At 50.2% G+C, this 17,884-nt stretch overlaps 1 protein-coding gene across 1 annotated transcript in view; it reads right to left on the bottom strand.

The window, feature by feature from the left end:
• The window catches only part of TTC7B (tetratricopeptide repeat domain 7B), a 252,642-nt gene that overhangs the window by 30,314 nt on the left and 204,444 nt on the right, over positions 1–17,884 (bottom strand). Inside the window, exon 18 of the mRNA XM_008570126.1 lies at positions 3,695–3,897. Within this exon, the coding sequence (XP_008568348.1) occupies positions 3,695–3,897 (203 nt within the window). The remainder of the gene's footprint in view (positions 1–3,694; positions 3,898–17,884) is intronic.

Consider the following 17,884-nt stretch of genomic DNA (forward strand, 5'->3'; position numbering starts at 1 on the left):
ATCCAGTGCGCCACCAGGCCGGCCCCTAATTTATATTTCTCTTATCAAATCTGACCTTCTGATTTACTTTCATGAATACTGCTTGCCTCCCAAGTCATTATTGCTTGTCATCAATGTTAACATCTTTGCATTCCTGCTTACATGGCAGTAGCTCTGCTACAATCTGGCGATCTGGCACCTGCAACCCCTAGAAGTTAAGGAGTCACTGTTCTCCACAGAACAAGACCGAGCTCTTGTCTGTTCCCTGCAGTCACCATCAGCCTCCTGGTCTCCACCTGTAACAAACGCCGTGGCTTCCTTCCTTCTATGCAGTCCCCCTCCAACTGTCCCTCCAGCTCCTGGCCTTTCTCATCAGGGCTTCTGCAGACACACTTTCCTCCCTCTGGGTTTTTTCCACGACCCACTATCTGCCTCACAATTGGTTGCTTCCCTGGGAACCTCCCTGGTTGTTTCTTTGCTGGTCTCTGGTGCTATATACTTCAAACTCCTTCTGCTCTTGACCTTCTGACCCTTGCCCTGGCCATCCCCTTGCTCACACACTCCTTTCCCTGAGTACCAGCAACTGTCAATGCCACCTATGCCTCTGCCTCTCCCTGCCACAGGAGTCTGGGGCCCTGTCTCTTCCCTGGGACTCAACCTGGTGAAAGGACAGCTTCTGATCTGCCTGCTGCCCCTCCTCTTAATGTGGGGGCTTACACACCAGTCTGGTTTCCATGAGAGTGGACACAGGACCTTATGTGGCTCAACAAGAGATTTCAGTTCTTGTGCTTAATTTGTTGCTGTGACGTACTGGGTGTTAATGTTACCCCCATTTGTCTGACTTAGGAAACTGAGGCACAAAGAGGGTGAATAACTTGCCCAAGGCCCCGCAGCTAGGGAGTGGCAGAGCTGTGAAGTCTAACCCAGGCTGGCTGGCTCTGGAGTACACTGTGAAGGTCGCCTTCCTCCCTTCCTCTGTCCAAGGTCACAGAAACACAGATTTTCTGCATAGCATGGGGGTGGGGGAAGGAAAGAGACGGGGTGGGATGTCTCTGGGCTAAAGAGCCTGGGGAGTCCAGGGCCACCCCTCACAGGCATGAGAGGGTCCAGCAGTGCCAGCAGGAAGGAGAGGCTTCAGTGGGGTGCCCCCCAGCTGTGGGCTGGGCTCCTGGGGGCAAGTTGGAGGAGAACACAGGCCAGGGAGCATCAGAGGTAAGATCACCAAGACGGAGTGTTCAAAGCTACCCTCTGAGAGTCACAATGATCAGTCAGTGGCACAGTTTCTGGCTGCAAGAATCTAAACTCCTCAAAATCTGTAGGCTTGCTGCTCTCCACTTGCCTCTAATCTAGATAGTTTTTTAATATATCAGGATGCATTGCAAGAGGTCTTAGGTTTATCATAATTACTATTTTCTACTGGCAAGACCCCCAAGCAGCTGATGTCTCTGAGCCTAGTAAGGCTCAGAGATGCCCACAGATCCAGCAGGCAGGGTCCCCATCCCCTGAGCTCTCACCCCCAGCTCTCCTGTGCTGGGCCAGCCACTGCTCCTTTAGAAAGGAAAGCATCTGGCACTTGTCAGGGAGCTCAGGTATCTTGAAAAGCTCCAAAGGTGAAACAGAAACCTCTCCCAGTGCTATTTTCCTATTTGATCTTTTGTCTCATGTGTTCCCTTTGGGGATGAACAAGAAATACTTCTCTGAATAATTCATAGGCCCCAAGGTAGAAACACTCTGCATCTTTTTTAAAAAAAGGCTGGGGACATGGTGTTGACTATACCTCTTCTGCAGTGCTCTAGCATAAAGCACAGAGACCAGAAAAGCTCTTTACAAATACCTCTTACAATAGAGAGATGAAAATTAAAAGCCATGTAATATTTTTAATCAAACAGACTAATGTTTGGATAATATGTAAAATTACTTATAAAGCTGTATTGCGGTACAAAATGCTCATAAAGGAAAGCTGAAAATTAAATAGCTGTAATTATTATAAGATCTGATTTATTTTTAAAACTGAAAATGACTGTCTTCAGTCTTCTATTTAATGAGCACCTACTAGGTGCCAGGAACTCCAATAGGCTTGCTACATAATCATCTCATTTACTTCTCACAACATCCCACCAGGATCACAGCCTAATTCACAGAAACGCCAAGATTCCTAGAGGTTAAGTGATGAGCCCGGTGTTCCCCAGAAATAAGATTCAGGGCTGAGCGCGAGTCCAGATCTAACTCAAAAGTTCACATTCTTCCCATGGTGCCTAATTCTTGGTGCATAAACATTCTTCTGCTGCAAACCAGTAGTTACCACTCAGCTGCTTCTACATTTTGCAACATTGCTGTAAGAAATGGCAAGACAATGAAGTCTTTGGGATCCTTTGGAGAACATTTTTCTTATTAGTTACAAAACCACATCCTCTTAGTACTGGACAGACATTCACAGCCTATCTAGTCGAATGCCTTCGTTTTGCAGAAAGAACACTGAGGTGCACAGTTTACGGGCCTTTCCTGAGGTTAAAGAGCAAGTAAGTGATGTTGTTGGGACCAGAACGCTGTTCCTGAACTCCTTGTCCAGTGCTTGCTTTTCCAGATCACATATCACTGTCTGATTGTGGGTGCTCAGATCCAAGGATTGCTGACATGAAGAGCACCTTGGCTATTAGGGTTTTTTAAGGATTTTTTTTTAATGAACCTTTATTAGAAGATCGTTAAATCCGAGATATCCTACTGCTAAGAATGAAACAAAAATTCAGAACCTAAGTCTGGCATGCAGGCCCAGAGAAGGCAGTAAGGGTTTTTACTGGCTTCTGAGACCTTGAGTTTTGAGACCTGAACTTTTGAGTTTCAATTCAGACTCCTACAGGAAGATGACAGCAGACCAAGCCTTTGTGTGGCAGCTGCACTCAACATATGTTCTTAACAGACAGAACCCTCCAGAGTGAACGGTCTGCTCCCCACCTAACTAAAACTGAGATATTCTGACGGCCACTCCAGAATCTCTCAAAAACGGTCCATGGTTAGGGAATGGGGGTGGGGGAGCAGGCAACCCTGGCTTCTGGCATGGGCATCCAGAAGAGGGACAGGAGCACTTCTGGAGCACCACCACACCCACATGCAGTGTGGAAACTGGAGTGACTTACCTGTGTCCCTGGCTGAGCGTCCTACCTCTTGGTGCAATATGGCCAGACCCTCCCTCCCTTCCTGTGATAAGATGCCTCCCACTAGCCAGTAGCCCTGGAGACAAGCTGGAGTGTCAGGCTCCCTGAATGTAAGAGAGCCTTCCAGTTTATAAAGTGCTCTGACCTTTGTACAGAAGTCTCCCCAGGGTGTGGATACTCCTCAAGGAGGCTGCTACAAGCAGTGCAGAGACCAAGATGACAATGAGAGTACCCAGGGCCACAAGAATGCCTTTATTGAACCCAGAGCCATAGGGTAGCTTGGACTGCTGGCCAGGAGATCAGTGACCCAAACTGTCCCCTAGCACCTAACAAGACCACCAGGTATGGCTGCTGAGGCTGTGCACTGTCAACTCCCAGGGCCACCATTTGCATAAACTACAACAGGAATGGAGCCCGTTGGCTTTATGCAATGTGACAGCCTGGCAAGACAACTGCAGGTGGCCTTTGGAACCAGAAAAGGGTTCGAGCATCATGAGCTACCTGCTGCTTCCAAGGGGAATTCCCATCCAAGAGTGGGGTCCCAGCCTGGCTCTGAGACTCACCAGCCGCTGCATGCTCTTCACGTGAGTGGGGCTGATGGATAAGGCCTCCTCATACCACCGCCGGCCTTCATCCATGTTTCCTCGGAGCTCGGCCACCTGGCCCCGCATGTACAGGACATTGTGGGACATCGGGAAGAGGTTGGCAGCTTCTTGGGTACAGGCTGTGGCTTCTGCAGGTTTCCCAATGCCGATGTAGACTTCAGCTGTGGGGAGGGGAGCAGAGAGCACATGCTTTCCTGGTTCACTGCCCTCCAGAGGCCCCGTGAGCAGCTCTTACTCTGGTGGGGGACAAGTGCATCCCTCAGCAGGGCCAGGAGCCAGCCAATCGCCCACCCCTCATGGAAATGGCTGCAGGCTGACAGTCCCTCATGCCCACTCCTCCACGGGGACTAGAGTCTCTTGTGTTGTGTGCCTTGCAGGGCAGACACAGGTCACCACCAAGCAGAGGGGAGTGAGGACTGCTTTGGCCCCAACCCCTGAGGACACCCACCCTCAGGGCCCACCTAGGGAACCTTGGCATCTGGACAGAGGCTGGCCTGGCCTGCCCTCGGCTCTGACCACCAAAGAGAAAGGACCAGAGTGAGCACAGGTACAAGCAAACCAGAGGTTTGCCCCTCAAAGGGCAATGGCTCTGCCCTCCAGACTGTTTTCCTGATGCCAAAAAGCGTGACAAGGGCAGCTGGCTGCACTTCCATGTTTATCAGCATCAAACAAAATGGCTGCTCCATCAGACCCTGCATGCGACCAGGGAAAGTTACCACACCCTGGGGACTCAACAGTATAATGTCAACAAAGCCCTATGAAAAGCCAAGCTATCACTTTCAAAACAAGCAGGAAAATGCCTATCTCAGGCCTCAACTCTCTGGCCTTTATGTGAATCCGTCTGCAGCCTTGGTCTCCTGTAAAGACCCCATCATGATTTCCAAGTGCCATCTCCGTGTCTCAGGTATGCTGAGTCGAGTGTCCAGGTAGAATGCCTCACCTTGCCCCTCAGGCCTCCTCTCCCGAGGGCCTGTCTGACCACAGCACCACCATCTTTCTAGTCAGCTGGGTCTGAGGCTTCGAGGACATCCGAGTCCCCTCTCCACTGCTCTGGGCTCACCGGCCCTTTCCCACCTGCAAGTCAGCCCATTCCTCATCCGCTCCTGCCTTGACCACTGGCCTCACTCCTGGCAGTAAAAGATGTTTGTGCCCATATCTCCAGGTTATGTATATGTATGTAAAAAGTAATATATTATGTATAATATAATGGACAATAGCACACAAAAATAGAAGTGTGCTAAGAACACGATAAAAAAAGAAATAGGAAAGTTCTTCTGTTTTCCTCATGTACCTCACAGAGTTGTCTCCTGAGTCCACTTGGGAAACTGCCTCCACTACAGTAAAACCTCCTCCCTCCCCTGTCCTCCTGACTGGGCCACCAGCCGGTCCTCCACAGCTGCTGCCAGATGACCCTCCTCAGGCAAAGCTGTTCAAAACCTCTCCTTCTTTCAGGCCTCTGCTGTGGCTCCCCGCGCAGCAGGCAGCCCCTTCAGCTGGCCTTTCTCCTGTGCCTCCCAGTCAGGCCTCCCTGACCATGCTGCTGGAACCCCCCAGGGAGGCCGCCCTGACTGTCATCATGCTGGAACCTCCCAGGAGGCATCCCTGAACATCCTGCTAGAACTCTCCGGTCAGGCCTCCCTGACCGTCCTGCTGGAACCCCCCAGGGAAGACTCCCTGACCGTCCTGCTGGAACCCTCCAGCAAGGCCTCTTTGACCATCCTGCTGGAACTGCTGCTGTCCATCCCACTCAGCGCTGCCCAAGTCCTTTCCTGCTTGATTTTTCTCCCTGGTCCTTCTCACCAATGGTCTCATTTTCTGTCTGCTCCTACTAGAATATAAGCAGTAAGCAACAGGAGGACAGGGATGGTGTCCACTGCTGGGTCCCTAGTGACGAGAACCATGTCTGTCACAGTCAGAGCTCAGTACACAGCTGTTGAATGAATGGCTGACACCAGCAACCATAATAGCCAACATTCGTTAAACACATACTGTGTGCCGGGAAGCCTTCTCACTTCTCATATCATCTGCATGGTGATCCGATGGGTACTATTATTTTACCCCACTGTATAGTTGAGGAAATTGAGGCACAGAGAAGCTGAGCAACTCCCTCAAGGTCCCAGGGCAAGTTAGAGACAGAGCCAGGACCAGACCCAGGCAGGCTATGCTATTGGCCTCCAGAGAAAAGTGTCTCCTCTGTCTCCAAATAACACCCATATCCCTACTCTGCCTGGCACTTGGGGCCCTCGGTGCCTGGGTCCACCACCCTTACTAACCTGTAGCCTTTCTACTGCTTCCCTGCACCACTGGGTGCTGGCCATTGTAAACGCTGTTCCATACACACAGTGGGGGTTCCTGTCTCCATCCTTTACTTTATTCTGTTGCCTCTGCCCATAATGCTGTCACCCCCTGCCTCCCTCAAGATCCAATTCCATCGCCACCATCCCTGGAAGCCACCTCTGACCCTAACCCTCCCTGGGCTGGTAGGGAGCCCCACTCCTGCAACCCTCTGACCCTATTTGTATTTCTGTGACGGGTCTCCGCTGTGCTCCTGACAGCATACTCTCCGAGGGCAAGCTCTGCCACAGATCCAGCTTCCTAAATCCCCACCTCCAGCTCCAAACCCAAAGATTCTAAAATGGCAGGTGCTTGTCTCAGGGTTGTGGTCAGTGGCGATGCTGCTGACCTTTTGGCCTCAGTCAGCCTGGCTGTTTCCTCTCCCCAGGTTCATATTCACACCAATAGCTGCCTCCCTGGGCCAAGAAAAAGCCTTGGAAAAAGTGGGCCTCACCCTGGCATGGACCCGCCCTGCACCTTCTGCCTGTCCTTCCGTCTGCTGGTCCTCTCCTCCACCGGAGCACAGGGAGATGACAACCTGGCCCAGGGACTTGTGGAGGAGAGTCCCGAGAAACTCCTGCAGACACAGAAATGCAGGCAACTCACATACAATGTACTGAGCCCTGAAGGTGACAAGGCCAGCAGCCGCACCTGCCTCACAGGAGACGCAACTCAGCAGGCACCTCCTGAGTGCCCACTACACAGGGGACTCTCAGGAACAAAGAAGACATTTTCCTGTCCTTCAGTCTGGACGAGGCAAAAACCTGTCCCTTCTGGGAGATAAACACCCTCGTAATGACACCGTCAGGGCTGTCTGATGTCTTTCAGTAACACAATTCTCTCGAAGCTCCTGCCAGAGAGTCGAATGTGTGCCCTCTGCGGTTTTGGGTTTCCCGAGCATGGTGGTGACTCAGGAGAGCTGTACAGAACGTCCCTCTCACTGTACACTTGGCTCTACCTTGCTTCCATTCTGGGGTAAGCTTATGTGCGTCTGCAAGGTCCCCTGGCCTAGAGCTGTCTGTGGGTTGGTAAGGCACACCAGCCTCTCCCATCTAGGTCACTATGAAAAAAAAGGCCAGCTTGAAAGAGCGGGGACTGAATGCTTCCAGAAATTTTAGAACAAGAATCACAGGGGTAAAAAGCCTTAAATAGCAACGTGACAGTGTACATGCAAGTCCTGTTCCATAAGGGCTCTCCGTGAGACCAAGTATGACAGGATATGTCTTATTTACCACTGTGTCTTAAGCCTCAGGTCTTAGGCTATCTCTCCCTTCCCATGACGAGGAAATGAAGAAAGATGGAACCAATTCAGAAACATGAAGGCGGGAGAGAGAGTCCAGGCCACAGAGATCTTCCTTTCAGTGCCATGAAAGTTGGTGGAGGAAACCGGAGGTACTGCTAAGGCCTGTGCTCCTGGAGCAGATGTGGCAGACAAATGTCTGGCCTAAGGTTGCTCCTAAATCCCTCCATTTTAAGCTCAAATGGAAGGATATACAGCACAATGTCCTGTAGGGATTTTCAAACCATTTTCTCCAATGAAAACTCTTTTTTTCCAAAGAGATCTTACCCCAGTGTACAGAAAGATTCTTAAGAGCGGGCAGCTTGGCCTTCCTCTTGGTTTGTCCCCTTCTCCCTGCCTCCGAGGCACCACTGGGGAACCCTGGGGCTCTGGGGTTTCCAGTTTGTAAATCACAGTGCCATGAGAATTTGGAGGGATTGGTTCTTGCCCCTGGGCCTTGTGTGTGACCTTGGGCAAGTCAGTCACCGTCTCTGGGCCTGTTCACCTGTCACATGGGGGACTGATCCTGGCCCACGTCTCTCCTGGGGCAGTGGTAACGACGAGCCCAGAGTGAGTCGAGAACAGTGAGGCAGCGTTCAGTGCGACCACCCTCCCAGAGACTGCAGAGTGAGGAAACGAAGGTGCAAAGAGGTGACCCGGCTCGTCCAAGCCCTGAAGCTCTACTTCATTGAGTCAGTGTATTTGGGGGATCCAGGTCCAGCCTTTCCGTTTTACCATGACTCCTTTAAGACAATGACTTAGAACAGTCACTGCCTAAGAGGAAATTACATTTTAATGGGACACAATGTCTCAGGTTCCAGAATTGAGCTTCAGTGGTAGGATTTCTGACACCAATCAAGTAGTTTGGGATGGGGTTGGGAGAGGAAGAGGAAAGGATTACTAAGGTTTCCCAACATCCCTAAATTCTCCCAGAATGCAGCCTTCTCTGACTAGGCACACAGCTGGTCCCCTAAAATACAAAGGGGCCATGCAGTATTTACTACAAGCTTGCGTTGCTTGGGAAGCCTTCCTTCCTAGGGGTCCACAGCTCAAACAAGGACCAACATCTCCCCAGAAGAGGGTTTCACAAATGTCCACCCCTGACCCCATGGGGGTCAGCAGCTCCCTCCTTTGTGTTCTCACAGTACCTGTACGACCCCTATCATCACCCTGATCCCATGGTCTGTGCTGGGGAACCCTCTCACCGCTGCTTCTTGTTTCCATCCGTGGTCCATCTGCTACGCCTGCACCTGAGCCCTCCCCAGCCCTCCTGCTGGTTCCATCTGACTGATGATTTGGGGAGAAGAAGCCTGCTCACCTTGGCACTCAGAGCTCTCTGTGCAGTGTGCCTTGTCCCTTGGATGCCTGCATTCTCTGCCTGCTCTCATGCAGGCATGTCACTGCGCTCTGCCCCTGCAATGGGGAGGACAGCAATTTGGGATGGGTGAATCCACTCAGCTGTAATGCCCTAGGGAGCCCCAGCTGAGACCAGAGTCCAGCTGCATTCTTCCACTCAGCCTCCCCAGTAACAATGCTGGGATTTTGATCTCCACCTGCCTCCCTTGTCTTAATTGGTTCAGAACTCAGGAGGTAAAGAAAGGAGTATTACTTATACTTCCTTAAAGCCTCCAAAATGTAACCAGCATTGTTTTCCCACTAAACTATGGGCAACTCCTAGCCACAATCATCTCTGCATCCCTTTGCAGAGGATCTAGCAGTAAGTGGGTGCTCAAGAAAAGTTTGCAGACTAATGAATGCTTAATGAGGGTCGCCATTTCTGTGGCACAGGTCAGTGAAGGCAGCCCAAGGCCAGAGAAGCAACAGTGTAAGAAATTTCCCCATCCCTTTCACCAAGGGCTAAATACAATTTTAAAAAATAAATAAAGGGCCTTGTGAGTTTATTAAGAGACATAAGAACTTGTACCAAAGGAACAGCAATGCAGAGTGAAGCAGACCCTGGGAACCTGAAGCCACTCAGACACCAGCAGCAACATATTTCAGTTGGAGGTCAGCCCCGCAGCTGCAGGGAGGCTCTGACGGGTCACTCTTGGAAGAGATGACAGGGACAGATACTCTGTCCTGGTTGCTGGCAGCAGACAGCCTCTCACCAAAGGTAAGGGGCTGCTCGGGATCATGGACACTTTCTACCTCATTCTGATACCTTGGACTGAACTCTGGATGTGTTTTCTTTGGAGTCCCTTGGTTTGCCCTTGCAAATCCCTATGAGAAATGCTGGAGATACAATCTCCCCATGTACAAACCTTCAAGGGTTCCCCACTGCAGAATGAATGTAACCCCAATGTTGTTGCTTAGCGTTTACAATTAGGGCCTTGCTACCTTTCCAACTGCCTTCCTCTCTATGCTCTGCCAGGCCTAACCCTCTGCCCACAAGGCCTTCCACTCCTCGCTCTGCACATGACTTCCCCAGCCACCCCTGGGGAAACCACCTCTCACCCTCCCACACTATGTTTGCCCTGGCACGACCTCGCCCCAGTCTGCTATGTCCAACATAACATGCGCGTGCCTCAGGAGGGCTGGGTCAAGCCTGCTCCTTCTGTGACCTGTGCGCCTGACTCTGGCTTGCACACAGGGGACTTTCGAAAACCACTTGCCGAACCACACTCGAGATGTGATCTGAAAAGGGACTGGGGGACCTGGTGCTGGACGCATCCAGAATCCCATGTGGGTCCAACTTCCTCAGTCATTCATTCATTCATTCAATGATGCCAAGCCCCTGATTCGTGTCGGCTGCAAGGTGCCTGCCTTGGATTCTGGGTTGCGCAGATTGCACACTGTGCACAGGCACTGGGCTGAGCGGGGCTGACACCTGGCTTGGGCTCCACTGCAGGCTGTGAACCTAGATGGGTCGGCTCCGCCACCCCTGCCCATTCTCCTTCCTTGCAGGGTTTTGATGAACGGCCTGCAACTTGCAGGTAGCTAACGTTGTATGCGTCAGATGTTATTCCAAGGACTTTACGTGTCTTAACTTGTTTAGTCCTCATAATAACCTTAGGAAGTGTAGATACTGTTATTCACCCCATTTTGCAGTTGAAGCAACTGAGACACAGCTATCAAGTCACTTGCTGAAGTTTACGTGGCGAACAAGTTAGGTGCCTCTAGGGAGTCAAGCCTGCTCCCTCGGGAGGTTTACTCTACCCAGAGGAGACACCTTTTTGGAAACTTACACAAAGGAACAATCCATGTGGAGGCAGCCCCAAGAACTGTCCCTAGTTTGGGTGCATTTCGCCTGAGTGTGGCCAAGAAGGCTGAAGGAAAAGTCATGTGTGGCATCCGGTGCCTCCCAGTCTCACAGGTCAAGTCAGCAGGTGGGCAAGGGGGTGGGTTGGCAGGCTCCCTTCCCTTCCAAACCAGTTCCTTTACCCCAAACCCTGCTGCCCTAAACACAGAGGCCACAGTGGGCAGAGGAGTCCCACTGGGGTGAATAGAAGGTGCTACCGGAGCACGCCTTCCGTATTTCCATGAATTCACTCTTTCATATAAAAGTCAGCACAAGAGTCAGAGAGGAAAGGAGTCATGTCCTGGTGGGTTTCCTGACCCCCTTCCAAGCCATCGTGGCCTAGTGGAGGCCTTCATCATTATCAGCTCTCACAGGACCTGTCCTTTACTCTTTCCCTGTCTGGGAAATGTCAGGAAGAGAAAGTAGGCAGCGATTCTGTTTTCGGATGTTGTCCTACTCTGAGCTTCACTAGGCCTTAAAGTCCCCAAGATGAACACAGCCCAGGCTCTGTCCTCACTGAGAGCCTGGCTGAATGCCTTTGCCAGAGTCTTGGCTACACAACTGCTACTGATTTCCGAGTTTGTGCCTGGCCGTGTCAGTCTGTCAAGAGCGACCCCCTCCCCGAGGGCTCAGGGGGATAGCGAGACTAGCTCCACATGGCCTACCCACATTTGTGACATACTAAATCCCCTCTGGGCCCTGGCCCAGCTGATCCTGACACCTGATCCTTCCCAAGCACCCCCCTACCCCTTAGACTGACCTTGACTCATCATTCAAAGAGAAGACAGAAGCCAGCAAAGCAGAGCTCGAGCCTCTTTTGGCCACCAAACCCACAAGCCCATCTGCGTCCTCTGTCCCCATCCACCCTGTCTCTTCTGCCGTAGTTGAGGGCCAACCCCTCTGCCCGGACCCTGGGTCCCCACCGCTCTCTTGCCTTCTTGAGGAATTCGTTCCCTCACACATCCCTCCGTCCTCTGGATGCCAAGGGTCTCAGTCTTTCCTTGATCGTCCCCATTGGAAGTCAAAAGGCCTCTCCGTGTCCGATATTTTTAAACTCCCTTCCTTGGCCCCACACTTTCCCAGCTCCCCGCACCGCTGCTCCAAAGGGATTCTTCTGGCAAGGACTGTGCACCCTCTCTGCCTCCACCTCCTCACTCACCATCCACTCTGCAACCACGCCTAGTGGCTTTCATCTCCATCATGCCACTAAAACCAGTCTTGTCATGGTCACCAGCCACTTCCAACCACCAGATACAACAAATGCTTTTGCTTCCCTGTACTTAACCTCTCAACAGCATTTCCTACCAGCCAGATCTTCCTTAAAAATAGTTACTTCACTAGTTATTAAGTACTTGCTACCTGCTGAGCATGTGCATGCATTATCTTTTGTGACTGTCCTGACTATCCTCATTTGCAGAGGAGGATATGAAGACTCAGCAGGATTGGAAAGCACTTGCCCAGCTCCCACTGCTAGCGCACGGTGGGAGCAGAGCCTGAGTTCCTGGTTACACTGCACAGGCTCCTTTGCAAACCCCCTTGTCCACTGCAGTGACATCGGCCCTGCTCTCCTCTCGCCTTGCTGACCACTCCCTTTCAGTCTCTGGCTTTTTCTCTCCTCCTCAAACTTCCAGTGTGAAGGGGCTCAGGTATCAGTCTGGCCCTTTCCCTTCTCCATCTGTATTCTCTTCTTAGGCCTTCTTATCATGCCTGTGGGCTTTAAATACCAACTTCCAAATTTGTGTTTCCAGCCCAAATGTAGACTTGAGTATCCAGCAGCTTGCCTGGCATCTTTACTTGCAAGTCCTCAGGAACCTGACACTTCCAAGTTCAACCAAGATTGTGGAATCTTTTCTTCACTGACCATGACACATCGGTTCTTCCCCCAGGCTTCCCATTGCAGGAAATGATATCACCAGTCACCCACTGACTCAAGCCCCAAACTCAGAATTCTTCCTTTTCCTTCATCTACTCCATCGAGTCCATCAATTTCACCTGAAAAATGCATCTCAGGTGTCCACTTCTCTCCACCTCCACTGCCACTGCCACTGCCACAGGCCAGGCTGCTCTCCTGTCACACAGGCCAGCGCTCTCACTGTCTCCCTGCTCTTTCAGCTTCCACGTTTGCTGCCTTCCTCTCCACTCTGCACAATTAGCTGGAGTGATCTTTCAAAAACCTCGGTCTGATCCTTCATGCTCCGACTTGAAATCCTTTGATAGCTTTTCAATGTTTTCAGGATTAAGTTAAAAGATCTTAACATGGCTAGCAGGGGCAGTGGCATGATCTGACCCCAGTCCCTTCTGCCTCCCCTTGGGGCACATTACTGCTTCCTCTTTAGGCCTCAAGCCCCAGGGACACTGTCCTCCTCTATTACTCAGAACCCTTGCTGCTCCGGGCCTTCCCATGTGCAGTCCTAGGCCTCTCTCCACCACCCCTGACCAACTGCTAATACTCTCGGGTCTCTGCTCAGATGGGTGCTGGTGTCCTCTGGCTCCCCTGGCTGGGGGAGGCCTTCTCCTCAGTTGCCAGGGCTCATGGGAGCGGCACTGCTCCTTCATGGCACTTGGCACTGTGGGAGTTGAGTGCTTCTGTCACTGTTTTATTTTGCATTTGTAAACTCCATGAAGGTGGAGACCACACCTAGCTCTGATATGGCAGGTGATAGGAGGCCCAAAGGTGCTGTGCTGAACAACTGAGTGCTTACTATGGGTTGAGCTAGGGTTCTGGGCCACACTGATTGGGTTTGAATTCTGGCTTCCCAACTTGTTCGCCATGTAAACTTCGGCAAGTGACTTGACAGCTGTGTCTCAGTTGCTTCATCTGCAAAATGGGGTAAATAACAGTATCTACACCTCCTAAGGTTATTATGAGGACTAAACAAGTTAAGACACGTAAAGTCCTTGGAATAACATCTGACGCATACACAGTGCTTGATAAATGTTAGCTACCTGCAAGTTGCAGGCCATTCATCAAAACCCTGCAGGGAAGGAGAACAGGCAGGGTGGCAGAGCCGACCCATCTAGGCTGGCACTGTGTCCTGACAGGACTGAGCCTCCGGGACTTGGTGCCCTCTCCCACTGGCACTTCCTGTGCTATGACCCCACATGCCACCTGTCTGGGAGCTGTCTTCACCTCGTCATGGTGGTCATGCCACAGGATTACCCCTGGATCCCACTGGTGTAATCTCCTGGTACCTGGAAGGAGCCTGGGAGGCAGAAGGGTGAAGAGGACAGCCTAGGCCAGGGCCGAGGAATTTGTGAGAGTATCACAGCTTTAAATTCCCAGCAGAAATCAGAAAATCTGATCTTGCACATCTAAGAATAGCCACTGGTTTCAACTGTGAGAGGTGCCAAAGTGAAAGCTATAATTATTAGGAAGTAACAAGCAGAAATTAACCACCTACCGCAAAGTCATTTTTAGCTGCCATCTCAACGTGGAAATTGAAAGATGGGCACCAAGAAGCTGCCTGGCTTGGGAAAAGCTCTGGTTCAACTCTGAATTATTGTGGATGTATGAATTTCCAACGGCCAACAGTAATGCGTGCATACTAGTGAAGAAGAAGCTGGATGATTCGTAAGGAGCCATGTCCTGAGGTGCAATGTCAAACGCTCTAACTGAGCTCTCCTGACTTCCGCCCCAGTAAGACTGCATGAGCGCTTCCTTCTATCCAGCCTGGGTTCCCCTACTGCACGATGGAGGATATAACCTCCCTCTGACCTTCTTTACAAGAGAGCGTATATACAAGTGGCACTGGAAAAAACCTGAACTTTCAGGAAAAGAGACCATGAAAATGGATAGTTTCTTTCTAAATATCATGGGATGCACAGAGGCTATGAGAAAAGATCGATAGATGTATTAAAGAAAATAAACCTGTTTGGCCAAAAAAAAAGAAGGCCAAAAACACAAAGAAAATTAAAATGGGGAAATATTTTACAGCACTTATCACAGACATAAGGCAACTTTTTGACATATGATAAATGCTTACAAATTAAAAGGAAAAGCTCAGTATCTAAGAAAACAAATAGGCAGAAGCCTTAAACAGACAACTTAAATTCCATTTTTCTTTATCAGACTGGCAAAGATCTAGGATTCTGAGAATTGGTTGTGTAGGCAAAGCTGTGAGAAAACGGACAGTCACACACTGTTGACTGGAATGTAAATTGGTACCATTCTGTGGAAGGCAATGTGAGAAAAAATTTTATCAGAATTAAACACAAAATAATCTAAATGTTAATCAACAGAGTACTGGTTAAATTACGGTATATCCACGCAGTGGATTCATACTACACAGCTGTTAAAAAGTATGAGTCAGCCTCCTTCGTGCTGATATGCAACCACCTCTGTGAGCACTACATCCGGCGGATGGTGGGGACAAGGCACGGTGTGTGAGGTCTCTGGAGGGTGCACAGAACTGCTAACAGTGGCTGCCTGTGTTGGAGGTGCATGAGGCTGAGAGATGAGAAGGAATGTTTTCACTTTATGTCTTTTCTACCTTTTCAACTGTGTACCATGTTTATGTGTTATTTACTCAAAAAAAAAAAATTTAAATAAAACTGTGACCAAGGTCCAAACAAACCAAGGAACAAAAACATGCGCAACCCAAGCTGGATTGGCAACCAAGTATGGTGGGAGAAAGTCTGACGCTCTGGGGTTAGGGGGGCCCCCTCACAGGAAGGCGCGGACCTCTATGGTTAAGCATGCCTGGTTTCCTAGGTCTGAGCTCCCAGCTGGACCTTTGGCCTATTCCCTCATGTAGCAGCTGGAGGCTCAAGTGCCCTATTGGTGATTTCCTCATCATTCGAACACACATACAAGTGGCCTAGAGACCATGTGACATGATAGGCTGGAAATCTGAGATCATCTCAGAGTGACCTTACTTGCAAGCCTCAAAGCTGAGGCCAGCTCCACCATGGGCTCCCATCATGTGCTCCCACTACACTCAGTTCACCAGAATAAACAACCAAGAGAACAGGCCCACAACTGCCACAGAAATACCATGGCCTTGAGTATTAGGCCTTGATCTAACTCATTTCTTCTAAAGCTTGAAAAACTTACAGAATATGGCAGTATTACAGGAGCTGATGATGGACACAGGAAGCAGATCTTATCTGGTTTCCATGAATTGTCAAAAAATGCGGTCACTTTTATTTCAGCTCTCAGAGTAGATCTCAAACCACATATAGTAAAACCTGAGAGTTCAGTGGGAGCTGTCAGTATTCTTCTGAATTTACCTTTTTAAAGACTATGTGGATATATGATCTGATTCTAAATCCTGACACTGTGAAGATTCCAGCTGACTCCATTCATTAAAATTACATGTAACGCTCACTATATGCACATACATACATGTTGTCTAGAGTATATAGGCAAGTATGATACCTGCTTTCCATTCCATTCCACCAACTTGTAGAATGTTAAAGCCACACCCATTAAACAGCAATGTCCTATAGGCCACGGCAATGAGAAATGGATCTTACGTGATTACATAAAAATTCAAGGATAGCTATAAACTGAAACTTAGCCACCAAGTTCTTCAATGATCTAACAAGCAGCTACAAAATTTCCTCCCCAAGAGTCATGGCAGGCCACAAAAAGAGGGGCAAAGTCCCTGGGTAATTGAGTAAGCGGCAGCAAGATACCAGGCGAAGCTCTCCTGGAACCTGGGACCCTCAAGTCCCTAAGTTTTCAGAGAAACAACCAAGAGAAGCATTGCCTGGGAGGTCAGGGCAGCCAGCTCCAGCCCAAAAGGATCACCTTCAGCCCTTCGGTGTTTTAGACCTTGGCCCCTCAAAAACTCGACTTCACGCCCAAGTTAAAGACAACTCTGCCCCTACACCAGCAGCCACGCAGTTTCAGGCAGGATAACCTGGCCCGGACACTAAACGCACCCTTTCCCTCTCTGCTGTCTGCAGTCACTGCTCACAGAGGCGTCAGGAGCCTGAGTTGAAGCCTGCCTTTTCCACAAGAGAGCTGTGGAGGAGGCACCCCTGCTGCTCCCTGGCCCTCGGAGTCAGCTTGTCTGGGACCTCACTGGGTGAGCGTTGGCAGCAGGAAGGAACAATCGCACATTTGTGAATCACCCCTCTTTTGTACGTCTACCTAAAAGAATATAATTTGTTAATTTACGGTAGTTGTTATGACTCAATTAAAGATGCCAACACAGAAAAAGCTAACTGTGCTTGGCTCTGTGACATGCCAAATCCAGGTAAATCCAGCCATGTGTTCATGGGTGAAGGTCCACCGATGGTGTCAAGCAAGGTTGGACATCACATGATAGCCTTGGCGAAAAAGGAGGATGCAGATGGGCAACTGGTAGATACTAAGCACTTTTCTCAGCCAAATTTGGGCTTCCACCACGCACCGTGAGAGTGAAGCCTGAGAAGGCCCAGTTAGTGCTGTGCAGATTAAGTGATAAAACTTGAGGGGCAGAAGTTATCTTTTATGTAGAAATATAAACATGTAAGTAAATTAACAGCCACCATTTCCTTGGAAGCTCTACGTAGTGGGATTCTCATTACTAAAATGCCTACACGTTGGATTTATTTTTGGGATTTCCAGCTATGCAGAAGCTTGGCTGAGCCAGCTGACTGCCATGTGACACTGGGGAAGGGGCAATCATACCTGCCTTCCAGGCCAGTTTCCAGTTCAGCGCTGCTGCTACCTGCCTCCCTCTCTGTGGATTACCAGGAGAGCCATCGGAGAGGGCAGTGGGGACACCAAACACGCTGCCCCTTCCCTGGCTTTAATAATGACATCTGGGTCATCAATATTCCCATTCCCTCTCCGACAGACCCAAAGACTTCACTCCAAGATGTGCCAGGCCTTGCGCTCATCAACAATAGGAGACAGCTGCTATGCTTAACCCCACTGTACAAGTGAGGAAACTGAGCCATAGAGGTAAAGACAATAGCTCAAGTCTACCCAGCTGGTAAGGTGTACAGCTGGGACTCCACCCCAAGTCACTGGCAAAGAGAGTCTGGGGTGTAGCTCTCTGGTCCTTCTCCAGCACAAACTCTGTTCCCCGCAGGGCAAATTCCTCAGGAGTCCTTACAAGTCCAATTCAGAAAATCTTTCCTGATGCCTGCTCTGTGCCTGGCTCTGGGTCAGGGTATTGAGGTGGGGGTGAGGGTGGGTGAGGGGAATGGGGAGATACAGAGTAACTCATGGTTCCTGCAAAGAAGTAGTAACATTTTGTGTGTGTAAATGCAAAAGCTTTGAGTTCTCCTGATGAGGGGTGGTGGGCTAACCAGGCAAACACCTGCAGGAGGCTGCAGCCTCTGGCACAGCAGCGGGCTGTGA

This window comes from Galeopterus variegatus, unplaced genomic scaffold (genome assembly GCF_000696425.1).
Source record: "Galeopterus variegatus unplaced genomic scaffold, G_variegatus-3.0.2 Scaffold571, whole genome shotgun sequence".
Classification (NCBI taxonomy): Eukaryota; Metazoa; Chordata; class Mammalia; order Dermoptera; family Cynocephalidae; genus Galeopterus; species Galeopterus variegatus.